This window comes from Camelina sativa, chromosome 2 (assembly GCF_030686135.1).
Source record: "Camelina sativa cultivar CO46 ecotype springtype chromosome 2, ASM3068613v1".
In the NCBI taxonomy this organism is placed as follows: domain Eukaryota; kingdom Viridiplantae; phylum Streptophyta; class Magnoliopsida; order Brassicales; family Brassicaceae; genus Camelina; species Camelina sativa.
The window spans coordinates 9951282-9967113 of NC_141881.1; the positions used below are offsets into that span (position 1 = coordinate 9951282).

Genomic DNA, 15832 nt, shown 5'->3' on the forward strand with positions numbered 1-15832 from the left:
AGTCAAGTTTTTATGATAAGAACCCTATATAATAATATAAGTCTTGTTTTCTTAATTAATTATTTTTTAAATCAAGCCTAATGATATCATGAATGGGTGGACAATTCTATATACGTTTTCAAAGTGGTGCATTAATTATCTTCCTATAAACTTTAAATTTGGGTTACACACTAGCTGGTTTTGCAAAGATAATCTTCCAGCCAAAGTTCAAGAAAACACTTTACTTAATAGACTTCCATGTTTTCTAACTTTTGTTCGTAGTTTGTCGGGATAACCGTAACATTAATTATATTGGAAGGACATCCATATATAAGGCAATTAGAAATTAATTATCACCAATTGACTAAAGCAGCAATAGGATTGATATAGTATTTGGGTATACCCTATATATTAATAGAAAAGCACTCTCTTGAAAAAACTGATGTGTCGCCACCAGAAAGCTCCAGATATATTTAACTTTTTAGCTTCATATAAATTTATTATTTACAACTATATGTCATTGTGTCTTTGACAAAGAAAAAAAACAAATGTGTTATTCTTTAAAACTTTATCACATAACTTTAACAATATTAATTAAGTTTAAGTTTTAAATATATTTTATATATTAGAAAAATAATTTATTGAAATGCATGTGTAACTTACGCGGATTTCATGAATTCAAGCGGGACAGATGCAAAGACATTTTGCGGCTCAAAATGTATAAATCCGTTGCGAGATGGCTTACTGGATGGGTTTGACTGGATTAACAATTTTATTTAAATTATCCGTTTCATGAAATTTTAGTATTTTTAGATTTTTATCTGATTCGATAGTTCAAGATTATGAAAATAATTTAATGATCACTATTTTGGTTGACATTCTATCCAGATCCGTCATCATGTCAATCTAAAATTTATGGTGAAACGATTACTAAATAAAAATATTTTTAAACTTTCATAAACTTGATGAATTCAAACCAATATAAGTTTGTATTATAATGTTATACTAAATAAATATATTTTTAGATATAATATTTCAAACAAAAATTTCGCTTACTGCAACAGTTGAATGGAAAAATATAATTATTACCTAGTTCTGATGTAAAGGGGGAATGGAAAGAACTTGAGAAAAGTTGATTTTATCGAACATTTATTTTATCCAGGGTTGAGTATTGAGATATATTTATACACGATTACAAGATAAGTTTAACATATATTCGATGTTTATTTATAAGATATAAATATATCTCAATACTCTAATCCTACTAATTACTTGGTTCTAGAACCATATCGTCGATATCGAACATTTTCTTAACATTTTACACATCTTACATTACTACTAAAAAAGCTCATATCATTCAATCCAATATTTTAAATACTTTTATATGGTTTTGACGATTTTAGATGAATTTAAGAAAATTGTTATGATTTATTGTAAAATTCTTCAAATTCCAGTTAAAACCATCAAATTTATATTTTTTAGTGATTTAAAATATTTTTCCATATTACGACTTCAAGAACACTAAAATTTACAAAACTTTTTAAAATCTATAATTAAATAACATGACTAATACATTTATTCATGTCTTATTGAATACATCCCATTAAACCCCATGTTTGCCTTATGCTCCACTAATTACGAACTAGTATTGATTGTCATAATTAGTCGACAACTTTCTGACTTTAAGTAGTAACAAACGTATCGCTTCGGTAAGGAACTGATAGATTTAGGAATAATTTGTTACGTTACGTTGTAAATTTTTCGTAACTATATTAAGTAACAATAGTTCAACGATGAACATTTCTATCATTTATTTATCGATGCATTAACATTCTAGTTCCATCGTTGCTCCGTAGTAAAGCGTCGTTGCATTCGCACAAGAAATGTTAGTTGTTACTTGTTACATATTCTATAGTTCCATCATTGTAATTGTATGTTGTTTTCATTCGTTTATTATGGGAGGACTAGCCGACTTCTCTAGTTTTTCCTTTTATGATAAAAAGTACTTTATTCTTTTTGGAAAACCAAGAAAATATTTGTTCTACGTTATAGTAATATTTATTCTTGTTTGTGTTTGCCCAAAGAAAAAAAAAATCTTCTTTTGATCTTTTGGTGAAAGTTATATCGGCCCTCTTTAGCAAAAAAAAAAAAAAAAAGTTATATCGACCTTGTTCTTTTTCCAAACGCTGAGATTAAAACAAAAAGCCAGTTAATTAACACACAAGTATGTAGAGAGCGTGAAAAAAATCATGACAGAAAGAGTCACTCGATATTTATAGTCATGCATATTATATGCTGAAAATAACATCGACTCAATTTTTTCACTATTAACGTTGTCGATGTAACATCGACGATGTTTATATTCAAGTTCAACGACAGTTATAGTGTCTCTATTATAATTTTGCATGCATTTGATTCTCTGTCGCTGATGTAGCGATTACTAAACAAACATGTATATCTAATCTATGATATTGAGATTATGTTCTGTATTGAGTAATATTTAATAATATTTAACGTGTAATCAATTTAAACATTATAAAAATTTAGAGAAGCTACCAAATTAACCAAACACAATCATTCTCTCTCTGCTTTTCGTACAAAGAAAAAGACAAACATAAATAAATTTAGGCTGCTTAATCTCATATTACATTTACACATCATTCTCTGCTTTTCGTACAAAGAAAAAGACAAACATAAATAACTAACCAGCGGTTTATACTCGAAACCCGAAGTCTCTCCCACGCGATTTGTGATGAAACATTTTAACAAAAAAACGTTCGGACTCTTCCGGACACTTAAACGAAACATACACGTAGCTAAAACTAGACGTGTAGATTTTAGGTTTACTTGTTTATCAAGTTGGGCCAAACACTTTTAACAAAAAAAGATAAAATTAAATTAAAAGCTTGTGACGTGTGAAACAGGATATTAGTGTTATAGCAAAAGAATCATCAGAGCATTATATGTTATTGTTTGCTTTACAATTTGCAAGAACCCATACCAATCAAAAACAGCAATTATTACGCCCTCTTTTTATTGAATAACGTATATCATTGGTCGTGTCCCAATAGATATTTCAAATAGATGTATACTTTATAGTTATATTTTTTTTTCTTTTGGTAATCTACATGACTCTTGATCAGGGGGGAAACTAGTTCTCACATTTATCCAAAACTCTATATCACCTTTTTGATGTTTTATATATAAGAAGACCCGTTCATCATACTCTCTTCAATAACCTTGACAGAAAACAAAATAAACAAAGTAACCATGGAGGGTATAAGTGCAACTATGCAGAAGTGTAGGCCTTATTTTTTAATGATATTTTTGCAATTTGGATCAGCAGGAAATTATATTGTCATTCTGGCCACTCTCAACCAAGGCCAGAACCGTTATGTCCTAATTGTGTATCGTAATCTTGTGGCTGCTCTTGTCCTTGCACCTTTTGCACTCATCTTTGAAAGGTCAGTATTAAGTTTTAAACAATATTATTAATGCTGACAAAGTGATGTTTCTTAGTTAGCATGTTGTTGCCCAATAATAGTGATTCGTATTGTTGCTAAAACATCAAATCAGATAATTCTTTTGGACAGGAATAACACAAACCTCTAAGCTTTGAAAACTGAATGTTCATTTCGATTTCGGTTTTGTAGGAAAGTGAGGCCGAAGATGACATTTTCAGTTTTCTGGAAAATAATGGCACTTGGTTTCTTAGAGTAAGAATAAGCTTCCCATTTCACAAAGTCTCAAAACAATAAATACTATGTTTTGGTAAAGAGATTAAAAACAGAGTCATGATATATTATAAAGTGGCAAGTACCCTTAATAGACACTGTCTGGTCTGTGTGTAGGCCAGTCTTGGATCAGGGTTTTGGTTACTTGGGGATGAACATGACATCAGCAACATATGCATCTGCTATCATGAACATTCTTCCTTCTGTCACATTCATAATAGCTTGGATTTTAAGGTAATCTATGGTTTAAACACACACACACATATAGATATATATTGTTTAATATTATAATTAACAGTGATATTTATACAGAATGGAGAAAGTGAGCATAGCAGAGGTACGAAGCAAAGCAAAGATAATTGGAACATTGATTGGTGTTGGAGGGGCATTGGTAATGACACTGTACAAAGGTCCGCTTATTCCTTTACCATGGTCTAACCCAAGTATGGATCAACAAAACGGACATACCAACAGTTCACAAGACCATAGCAATTGGGTTGTTGGAACCTTGTTAATACTCATCGGTTGTGTTGCTTGGTCTGGTTTCTATGTTTTACAGGTTAGCTCCTTACTTTTTTGATTCATACATAATATATACTAATCAACCAAAATAATATAAAAGTCGAAGCTTATTTTACCGCATCGACCAATACTTAAAACATTTATATATTTGAAATGCAGTCCATAACAATAAAGACTTATCCCGCCGATCTTTCACTATCATCCTTAATATGCCTTGCTGGGGTTGTCCAAAGCTTCGCCGTAGCACTTGTGGTGGAGCGACACCCCAGCGGATGGGCGGTTGGATGGGATGCAAGGCTTTACGGTCCTCTTTATACGGTTAGTAAATATCAGTTTTTACCGCGGGTAAACTAATCTCTTGAGACAAAATAAAATGTTTATATATACTAACCAAATTTGGCTAAATATTGAAGGGTATAGTAAGCTCAGGGATAACGTACTACGTGCAAGGAATGGTAATGAAGACGAGAGGGCCAGTTTTTGTCACTGCCTTTAACCCTCTTTGCATGGTTCTTGTAGCTCTCCTTGCTTCTTTTATTCTTCATGAAAAAATCCATGTCGGATGGTACGTTAACACACATTACAATTATTAGTACACATCTAGTAAATGCCATCAAGATACACGTTCTTGATCCTTGTATTTGGTTATGTTGCAGTGTAATAGGAGGGGTAATTATCGCTGCGGGTTTGTATTTGGTGGTTTGGGGCAAAGGAAAAGACTATGAAGTATCAGGATTAGATAACCTTGAAAAGAGTAGCCTCCATGAATTGCCAATCACAACTAAAGGTGACGATGACACCAGATTGGCTTCTTCTATAGCCGACGGCAGCAATTTGAGCGTTCCCGATGGTGTGCATCGCAACACATCTGGGGAATATAAGTGAAGAAAGCATTCAATAGTTATAAATACATATTTGTATTCGACCATGAATAAATTAAATAATTATATGTATTTGAATGCATATGTTATTAAATTATGTTTATGTTTTGACAGTCACGTAAGATGTAACTGATCAGGTAGGAATCACTAAAAATTAAATACAAGGTTCATGATTAGGTGTGTCTAATTTAAAATTTATAGTAATAAACAATGTATCTTCTTTTTTTTTTTTTCAAAAAAAAGAATTGCTTTGCAAGCGTAAAAATATGTTAATTGTCATTTGAAAACGTTTACGGGTAGCCAAACTCACATGTATCTGATGAGATACTAGCCTGGAAAGAGGGATATGTGAGGGAGGTTACATGCACTTGCACTAGACATCATATTGTCACTTAAAACGTTTACGGGTAGCCAAAGTCACATTATATATAAGTCATGCCGTCATGGTCATCTCCAACTTTGTTTACACGTGATTGTCAAGTTTCAAGTTATCGAGTCGACGAGCCGTGCTTCATTAAAAAAAAAAAAGAAGGCTTTTGCCTTAGCCCTTAGGCCACAAAAAAAAAAAAAAGCAAACAAACAAACAACCAAATAAGAACCACAGTTTTTCCTTAATCAGGTGAGTATTTTATATTAATATAGTGTTTCAGGCTTATTTATTATTATTATTTTTTTAACAAAACTCATATTTTTAACAAATCTCATATCATTAACATTCATGGAAATTTATGCTTGTTTTTCCTTTACATTAACTAACTACCAAATCTCGTTTTTATATTAAAAAAAATTCTCTCAAAATAAAACGTGTGACATTTTTGAAATTTGTCGCAAGTCTTTATGGATCTCGGCACAGCTTTTGAGTCGATCCATTCTATGTAGTGTAATCGTGTTAATCATTGAACGTCCTCGGGATCCATGTTTGTGCTTGGTGAGATCAGGCTCATCACTTTCCAGCACTGGATAAGAATCGAACTAAGAACATACGTCATAACATTTATACTATATATACGGCTAGAATATAATATCCGCTGTTGTGATTGCTTAGGTCATTAGTACACTCTTCATTCTCAACGACCTCCAGTTAGCTCCATTAAAGTTAGATCACTTTCAATTCATTATGTAGGATCTGTAGTTTAAGATCAATAATCTATATATATAAAGTTAACTTTGCTCACTTCTCCTTCCTCCACATCAGCTTCCACCTAATCATTTTTTCATAAAAAATATTATTTTTAATATTCATTTATTGCATATTTATTATTTATAATTAATAATAGTAAAAAATAAATAAAAAAATTAACTAAAATTAATTAAATCACATCATTACTTATTAATGTGATTCATAGAAAAAATGCCAAATTTATTTACTAATTATATATGGTTGACGGATTAAAAAAACTGAAAAAGTTAACGGCGGCGGCGGGTTTGAGAGAGGCTCAAAGGGAAGAATGGTACATATTAGGGTTTGAGAGAGGCTTAAAAACTTTTATTTGTACTTGGTGTCTTTTTTGGGCCACTTTTGGGCCTTGACTATTGGTGTAGAAAAAGGCTTTAGCTTTACGTCTACTAAATAAAGTGGAATCTTCAAAGTCAAACAGTGTCGGATTTGCTTTTGGCATGGCATGATGACATGTATAATATGTGTGATGTGTAATAACTAAACAGGATGACATGTTTTTGGCATGACACGATTTGTTTTTGGCATGGCATGATGACATATGTAATAACTAGACCCCACCTTTAAGCTTTTTTGGTTTGGTGGAAGAGGGAACTGATTTCGGAGGACTCGCTGTGAACACCGGTAAATAATTGTAGGCACCTAAAAAAAGAAGACGAAAATGTTCCCAGCGAAAATAATAGGGTAATCTACATATATAAAGTTAACTTTGCTCACTTCTCCTTCCTCCACATTAGCTTCCACCTAATCATTTTTTTTTTGCGTAAAAAATATTATTTTAAATATTCATTCATTGCATATTTATTATTTATTATTAATAATAAAAATAAATAAAAAACAAATTAACTAAAATTAATTCACATCATTACTTATTGATGTGATTCATAGAAAAAATGCAAAATTTATTTACTAATCATATTGGGTTGACGGATTGAAAAAACTGAAAAAGTTAACGGCGGCGGCGGGTTTATCTATCCAAATAGAAGAATGGTACATATTAGGGTTTGAGGGAAGCTTAAAAAAATTTATTTGTACTTGATGTCTTTTCTGGGCCACTTTTGGGCCTTGACTATTGGTGTAGAAAAAGACTTCAGCTTTACATCTACTAAATAAAATGGAATCTTCAAAGTCAAACAGTGCCGGATTTTTTTTGGCATGATATGATGACATGTATAATAACATGTGTAATGTATAATAACTACACAGGATGATATGTTTTTTGCATGGCATGAATTATTTTTGGCATGGCATGATGACATGTGTAATAACTAGACCCCACCTTTAAGCTTTTTTGGCTTGGTGGAAGAGGGAACATTATTTCGGAGGACTCGCTGGGAACATCGGTAAATAATTGTAAGCACCTAAAAAAAGGAGACGAAAATGTTCCCAGCGAAAATAATAAGGTAATCTATATATATAAAGTTAACTTTGCTCACTTCTCCTTTCTCCACATCAGCTTCCACCTAATCATTTTTTTGCATAAAAAATATTATTTTAATATTCATTCATTGCATATTTACTATTTATAATTAATAATAGTAAAAAAATAAATAAAAAATGAATTAACTAAAATTAATTAAATTTAAAATAGTTTAAATAATAATATAATATTTTAGTAAATAATAAAATTAATAATTATCTAAAAATGAATTAAGTAAAATAAATGAAAATTTTAAAATATTAAAAATAAAACTATAAATTTGTTTTAGTAATAATGTTATTATTAAAATTATAACCAAAAATGATTATATTCCAAAATTTAGAATGGGTTAATGAGTTTTAGAATGTAAGTAAGAATTTAATGCATGGTGGAGTAAAAAAACAAGTTATGTAATTGTATTTATAAAAATCTAAACATGTGCAGGAGGTAAGTCCATTTGCAGAAGGCACCATCACACCCGGGATCGAGTCCCGGTTCCTACGAATGTAGGAATTTGGCTAATAGGCTGGCCAGTTGTGGCCCAATGGTTGACAAAAAAAAAAAAAAATCTAAACATGTAAATAAAATTGAAGTGAAACATTAGTTTCTAAGAAACATATACCATACAGATTTATTATTAAATTTTACTTATAAGATAGAAAATATTAATTACTTAACTTAACTTAAATTAAAAGTTTTGATCTAAAACAAAGACATTGTAAGAGGCACACTTTTATTTGGGAAACATATGAAAAAGAATTTTGAAAAGATAATCTATCTAAAAAAACAAAATCAATGGTCAGGAAATATAGAAAAAATGATATGTAAGGCGTTACAAAAAGTGGCATGTGATTTGTGTAGCATATCTCATAACGTATATTATCAACTGGAGCTACAATTTTATAACATGATACAAAACATATATAACAAATATAACATATATATATATATATATATATTATCAAATGCTTTTAACCCAAAACATTGGCAAAAACAACATATTTAAAGTACACTATGTTTTTTTTAGAAGAGGAAGCTGGGGTTGCATCACAAAATTAACATCTGTAAATAACATATGAGATTTTAGAAAATATATAACTTGGATTAGTGAATAGATATTCATTATGGGGTTTAAACATTTCATCATTTAAGCATTCTTGACTTAGTCGGAAATTCTATTATGGCAGATGATGCATTTGGACAACCTCATTGTAGCGACATAACACTAAAATTGTTTCTGAAACTTTGTATATTCGCATTTAATGTAGGATATCGATATGTTGAAATGGTCTCTATAATTAGGTCAACGATCGTCATTGACGTTAGAACTTTTAAAATTATGTTTTCATGAGATATGAATATGGAATGAATTCTTTTAAAGATAAAAGGTCACAAGATTGTCAACAATATTATTGCGACAGTAGACAATATATGTTATATATAGATTAGTAAAATAAGTACGGCACTTATAGATATTTATCTTTTAATCTTCAAATTATATTCATATTTAATGATTCTTACTAATATAAATTTTAACTAAAATCCCACGTAAAATCGCAAATAAATATAACAAAGAAATATTATCTTCAAAAATATAGGGGGGTTTTCAAAAATACCTCTTTTTCTATGTCACTTTTCAAAAATACCATTTCATGATGTCTATTTTCAAAAATACCCCTTTTCAATATATAAAATGACAAAATTATAAATCCTAAACCCCAAATACTATAAACCCTATCCCTTAAAAACTATACCCTAAATGTAAATTGGGAACCCAAACCTAAAAAAAAAATCTAAAAATTAATTTAACATGGTGTAATTGTGTAAAAAAGGGCAAAAATGAAAATGTATAAAATAATGGACATTTTTGAAAATGGATATGCCAAAAAGAGTATTTCTAACAAATTGTCAAAAATATATATTTTGTATATCACTGAGTAAAGTAAGTTTAGTATTTATATAAATTTATACTCAAATGTTGGAAAGATTATATTTGAGCTTAAGAATTTCTATTGATAAGAAATATTTAAAATTAATATTCCGCGCGTGCGCGGGTACAAATTCTAGTAAGAAAATAAATAAAAAATTCACAGAAAGAGAGAGCATGGACTCATGTTGAGCAAACTAGAATCTCAGCTGACACATGTAAATTTTATACTCCCTCTCTTGCTAACTAATCCAAGTTTTAAATTCTGATAAATTAAAATTTTACTATAATATATTTAACTAATTTCTGTGATTAACAATTTTTTATAATTGTAAACCAATAGTATTTAATTACTTTGTAGACGTGTACAACTGTACATATCTATTATATTAAAACAGAAATAAACACTTTCCACGTTCACTCTCAGGCCCTAGAGTTGAAATATTTTGTCTCTGAATGTAAATTTCCCTATTTTTCGCATTAAAAACAATTCAAAAAAAATCGACAGAAATAATCTAATTGCACAAAAATTTATTTACAAAACTAGAATTTGCTAGATATATCCCTATATTTTTTGGAAAACACCCTTTTTACAACTATGGTTCTGTTTTATACTACAAATTTGAAATAATTAATGGGCTTAGATTATTTGTAGATCGACATTAAACTAAAAATTAATGGGCTTCTACAAGAAAAAAAACCCGACGACAATACACCTCCTTACTGAAAACCCTAAAAAGAAGGTCCTTTACAACTATAAATACAATGCTATTGTTTGCTTTTACCATAACTCAATAAAGAAAAAAAAAAAAACTCTCCTCTCTTGAATTTATAGTTTTATATTTTGATAATTCTTTCATCATGTTCTCAAATTTATATTTGTATTCTGATTTTGCTGTTTTTTATGATTCATCGACTAATGCTATTTATTTTCCTGTTCGTATAGTGGTTTCTTGGAAAACAAGATCCACAAAACATAAAGCTTTGGTTATTGTTGGTTCACCTTACAAAAAGGTATAATATTGTGCTTCTTTGGTTAAGGTTTTACGTTTAATTCTTTAAGCATGTTCTCAAATTTATATTTGTATTCCGATTTTCTGTTTTTATGATTAATCGACTGATTCTTTATATTTACCTGTTCGTATAGTGGTTTCTTGGAAATCAAGATCCATAAATCATAAAGCTTTAGTTGTTGTTGATTCACCTTTCAAAAAAGGTATAATAATTCTGCTTTTTTGATGAGGTTATAAATTTAATTCTTTAATTATGTTTTCAAATTTATAATAACATTAAAAAAAAATTTCAGTCGAATATTTATAATATATTCTTATATTTATCTTCCATCTTTTTAAAGAGATTTATTGCATATGGATCTTATTATTCTTTTATTTTCCTGTTAATATAATAAATAATAATTAGTGACGTAGGTATCATGGACCAGATGAATCGATCAATCAATTTGTTTCTAATTAATATCAGGTATTATTTTATATAGTCGGAATAATTAACGTGTTAAATTATTTCTAATCCTTATAATTTATTTTTCATAATTTGATTACACACTTGGATCGCCAAATTTGCAGGAAAACTGAAACGACCTGATCCATTTTTTTTTAAGATAATAAATATAATAATAATAATAAATAACTAAGCTAGTGGTCCCATGCCCATTAGCCACCTAACCACAATCACACACAACAGCGGAAATAATAATACCAATAAATCATTAAATAACCAATATTCAATAACCAGTAAATATCATAATAATTAAACCAAAATCCAAACAACAAGAATCATAGCACCATCATCCTAAACCACATTCTAATGACTCAACTCTAGCAACCTAGCAAAGCCAGACAACAACCAATCCAGTCCCTAGAACATCCTCCTCTTCATCGCCTTGATTCCACGATCACACTTTACCTTTACCTGCACCACAAACACAAATTGAGATGCATGAGTATTTTATAAACACTCAGTGATGCAATTGTAATGCCCCTGAACCGTCCCTACGGCCGGACAAACCGCGGACCGGCCCGGAAGGGCGTCACGATGAGGTCGACAGCCCGTGATCCGGTCGAGGTTCCACCAACGAATTAGGTTCCCCGACCAGTCAACCGGTCGCCGCCTACCCGCTACACACGCACCTCCGGCTTTTCAACCTTTGGTACATGCGCGGCGTTGTGCTGATCCGGACTAGGCCATTTACTTTTCCACTTGTCCGAATATATATATATATAAAATATCACGATTTACTTATGTATAAGGTTTACATTAAAAACGAAATACAAAACTAAATAAAAAGTTGGATTCATTTTTGAAGAAATGCATGTCAAAGAAAACAAGGATTTTTATTTAAGCAATCACACAGCATAAAACATCCTATCCGGTTTTCCTAGCTGCCCAACTCTACCCACTTACTTTTCCCTGCAATAAAAACAGTAATGGAGAGGAGTGAGTAATCCAAGATTACTCAGTGAGTTGGGTGACTCTCTAACATGCAATCCTCCTTATCCAACTACCCCCAACCACAACTACCAATAAACAACAATCAGAATCACACAATGCAGAAGCGATTAGCAAGCAAGCAAGCAAGCAAGCAAACAAGAAAACTACACTCAACAAGCAAGACTAGAAATGACCAAACATGACACTTCTAGACTCATAGCCACCATAGGCCATCTCAACACAACTCCCAAAACTCAAAGGGAATGAAAGTACTAGTGATGCTACCACCGTAGGCACACACTATACTCCATCTCTCACACGCAACCTAGGGCCCAATGACCTTCTGTCCCATCTTTCCAATCTACACCGCGTTAAAACCACAAAGGCTACCAACCGGATCACCACACATTTGCATCGTCATGCAATAGATCAGACTAGTCTCTCACTAGACACCGATTGTCCTAGCCACAAACAGAATAGGTTAGCTCGCCGAACTTCCACATTCACTTGGGGACATAAGTCGATTGCTAGTCCAACATGACACATGAGAAGTAGCTATACAAGTACTTATTCTAAGTCTACTGACACAAAGAATTAAGTACTTAAATAACAAAATAATTTCAAGCAAGAATCAAGCAAAGCATGCAAGAAAAACAAGCAAGAAATTCACCCAAAAATTCTTAAAATGCAAGAAATAAATTATTCAAGCATTTAAGACAACAACCACATGCATGCAACCGATTTAACTCACAAGAAATATTAAGAACAATTTCTTAAATATTTTTCCTTGACATGCAAGTGATGCTAACCCATTTTCCTCCCATTTCTATCATGCATGCTACTCAAATTAAATCCCAAAAATTATGCAAGAAAATTATTGCATTTTCCACTCTTCACACCACTTCATTTTTTTTCCTTAACCGGTTGAAAAATTCATAGAAGGATGCATGCATGATCATCCATTTCAGATCTGATCTTGCATGCAACCCAAATCACCCTTCTCTTTATGCATGCATGATCTTTTAACCCCAAACAAGACTATATGCAACAATAAATGAATGCATGATAGTCTACTCTCCAGATCTTTACTTGATGTCATGTAGATCTAAAAAGAAAAACATGCAACACTCAAGAAATCAAGAGAGACACAAGAGCTACCAAGCTTATGTACTCTCTACACACACCAAACGCAAATCACAACAACTCTAAAGCCATAGCCTCAACTCACAGTGATTTAGGCAAAAAATTGACTGAGTCGAGTTCCACCACCACACCGTAATCCGACAGTACTTCGCCTCCTCTTCCTCCTCTAGCTCTGACGAGCTTCTTCCTCTTCCTTCCTTGGAAATCTCTTGATTTCTCTTCAAGAATTTTTGAGAGAAAATTTTGGCAAGAATTTGGTATTTGAGAGAGATTTGTCAAAAATAAGAGACCAAAGAAGCTATTTATAAGCTCTTGGTCGAGTTCTCTGGATAGGCAAGTGGCAATTTGTGTTTGACAAGTAGGAGAAATTCTGCATGCAAAATGCTCCCAGTCTCACTCACTCACGCGTGCATCTCACTCTCTGGCGGAAGTCACTTAATCGCGCGACAAGTGGCGTCTCACTCCCATGCAGAGAGACCTTTCCACTTCCTCCATCATCCGCGTCTCTCTTGGGTCCCAAGCTCTCGCGCAAATTTAGGCTTACACGTCTGTGGCTTTATTTCCTTGTCAGTCCTCGGTCCTTCCGTCTGTGACTCCGATTTTTTCCCATCTATCTCTGGACCTCTCGTCCGTGACTCCGACTTTTCTCATCCGCCTCCGGAACTTCCGTACCTCCCGTACGTTTCGTCCTTAGTTCCGCGGTATTTCGACTGTTTGGCTGGTAATGGTCGTCCCGTCCCTATGGTCCGTTTTACATCTTTCTCACCAACTTTCACGACCATTGTTTCCTTTTCCCTTCTTTTGATCTTTTTCCCATTATCCTCGACTACTCATCGTTCAGTTCACTGGATGCCCTGACGGTTTACGTCTGTTCTCTGGTCCTAGACCATCTTGCGACTTGGTAACTTCTTCCACAAGTCTCTTGATCTTTCTTCGAGATTTTCTTCTCTCTGTCTTCTCGAGATTTTTCCTTGTCATTCGGATACGTTTCTCCGTCTGGTCCGTACTTCTGGTTACGGGTCATTACAGCAATCTTCCCATCTACTGGGCTATACACACAAGCAATTGAGATACTCTAACAATCAAACAACAAACAACAAACAAACCAGGCACTGCATCGACCGACGCCAACCTTGCATCGAACGACACCGACAGGGGAATTGCATCGACCGACGCTTGTTTTGCATCGACCGATGCAAGGATCACTTGCATCGACCGATACTATATTGCATCGACCGACGCATGCTCGACATTTCACAAAAAATCCTAGTTGCATTGACCGACGCCTCCACATGGCATCGACCGATGTTTATAGGTCAAATCGCGTCGTCTTTGCATTGCATCGACCGACGCACAAAATGCATCGACCGATGCACATGCCGAGCATCGTGTTTCCCCGAAGCTTCTCGCCGGATCTTCGTTCATACAACCATCAAACTCGATCCCAAGCCACAAGAAAGCTTCACAAAGCCTCAAATAACGTTCTAACAAGCCAAACAACACATAACCAAGAATATCAGAGAAATCTGAAGCTTAGATAAGCCATGGTCATGCACTCACCTTTGCCAAGAAGATTCTGAACCTTAAACAAGCAAAACAACGCCCTTAGGAAGCTCCTACAACAATCCCAGCTACAGATCTCTATAGGAACAGCCTCAAGTCTCCCAAAATCCTCAAGAATGCTCAAGACATTTTTCTCTCTTTTCCTTTCTCTCAAAAACGGCCAACCTCGTCGAATGAAGACAAAAACTCGACTTAAGGGTTTCCCTAACCCAAAACGCAGCGTTTAACTTAAGCCGAACCGCACATAAGTGACCTTCCATCAACCTAAACAAGCTGCACGTCCCGAAGGACCGTCACGAAGACCACAACCCAAAGGACCGCCTAAAAAGGCACATTGGCTAAACAGCCCACCACAAAGGTCACACAATTGGCTAAACAGCCCCCCCACAATGGCCACACAATTGGCTAAACAGCCCGCCACAAAGGCCACACAATGAATCAAAAGACAGCCACACACGGGCACAAAGACTCAAAAGTCTGCCACGAAGGCCACACAAGCCCCTCCATGGCTAACAACCACTGAAAATGGACAAATTCTAACTCTCATAAAACTTTCAATTTTTAGAACTTTCCACTTCTGGAAACTTTTCACTTTTGGAAACTTTCCACATTGAGAAACTTATATATCAGGAAACTTTCCCTCAAATTACCGCCTCACAGAAATTTTTGTACTCCGAACACCACCTCATCTTATTACTTAGTCGTCCAATTAACCACCCCTAAGCGACCAAGTAAACAAGAGAGATGGGCTGGAATACTCCATTCCCGCTCCAGCCACAGACTACAGCTGGGACCAGGCTAGACAAGGTCAAGTCGTGGCTTGCTTCTCATACCACTTCTTAAACCTTGCCTTCATCCTTGCCTCTGGCTCCCAAGTCTGATCCTCAACACTATCACAGTCCCAAATGACTCTCATCAAAGGAATCTTCTTCTTTGAAATTCCTTGATCCTCCTCCTGAGAACCCTCACTAGTCTCGCTTCCAAAGTCATGTTAGGCTGAAGATCCTCAGGAATCTTAGCCAACAACTGATCATCCTC

General features: G+C 33.5%; 1 protein-coding gene and 1 long non-coding RNA gene across 2 annotated transcripts; one reads left to right on the forward strand and one right to left on the reverse strand.

Moving 5' to 3' along the window:
* The first annotated feature begins 2733 nt into the window (after positions 1 to 2733).
* Positions 2734 to 5381, forward strand: LOC104722017 (WAT1-related protein At4g08290). The gene is made up of 7 exons (XM_010440120.3): positions 2734 to 3443; positions 3633 to 3695; positions 3831 to 3947; positions 4026 to 4272; positions 4395 to 4553; positions 4649 to 4800; positions 4892 to 5381. The coding sequence occupies exons 1-7, from the start codon at positions 3250 to 3252 to the stop codon at positions 5118 to 5120; spliced, it is 1161 nt and encodes a 386-aa protein (XP_010438422.1). The 5' UTR covers positions 2734 to 3249; the 3' UTR covers positions 5121 to 5381.
* Positions 5382 to 5830: 449 nt separating this feature from the next.
* Positions 5831 to 7037, reverse strand: LOC147948394 (uncharacterized). The gene is made up of 2 exons (XR_015573659.1): positions 6855 to 7037; positions 5831 to 6318 (listed from the first exon to the last, which is right to left on the reverse strand). It is a non-coding gene; the product is annotated as an uncharacterized LOC147948394 (long non-coding RNA).
* Between the last annotated feature and the right edge of the window lie 8795 nt (positions 7038 to 15832).

Bases quoted from the DNA above. Each gene is read 5' to 3' on its own strand.
- LOC104722017 (XM_010440120.3), top strand. From the start codon at position 3,250: ATGGAGGGTATAAGTGCAACTATGCAGAAGTGTAGGCCTTATTTTTTA. The intron at 3,444-3,632 runs GTCAGTATTAAG...TCGGTTTTGTAG, and splicing joins TTTGCACTCATCTTTGAAAG to GAAAGTGAGGCCGAAGATGA. The intron at 4,273-4,394 runs GTTAGCTCCTTA...TTTGAAATGCAG, and splicing joins CTGGTTTCTATGTTTTACAG to TCCATAACAATAAAGACTTA.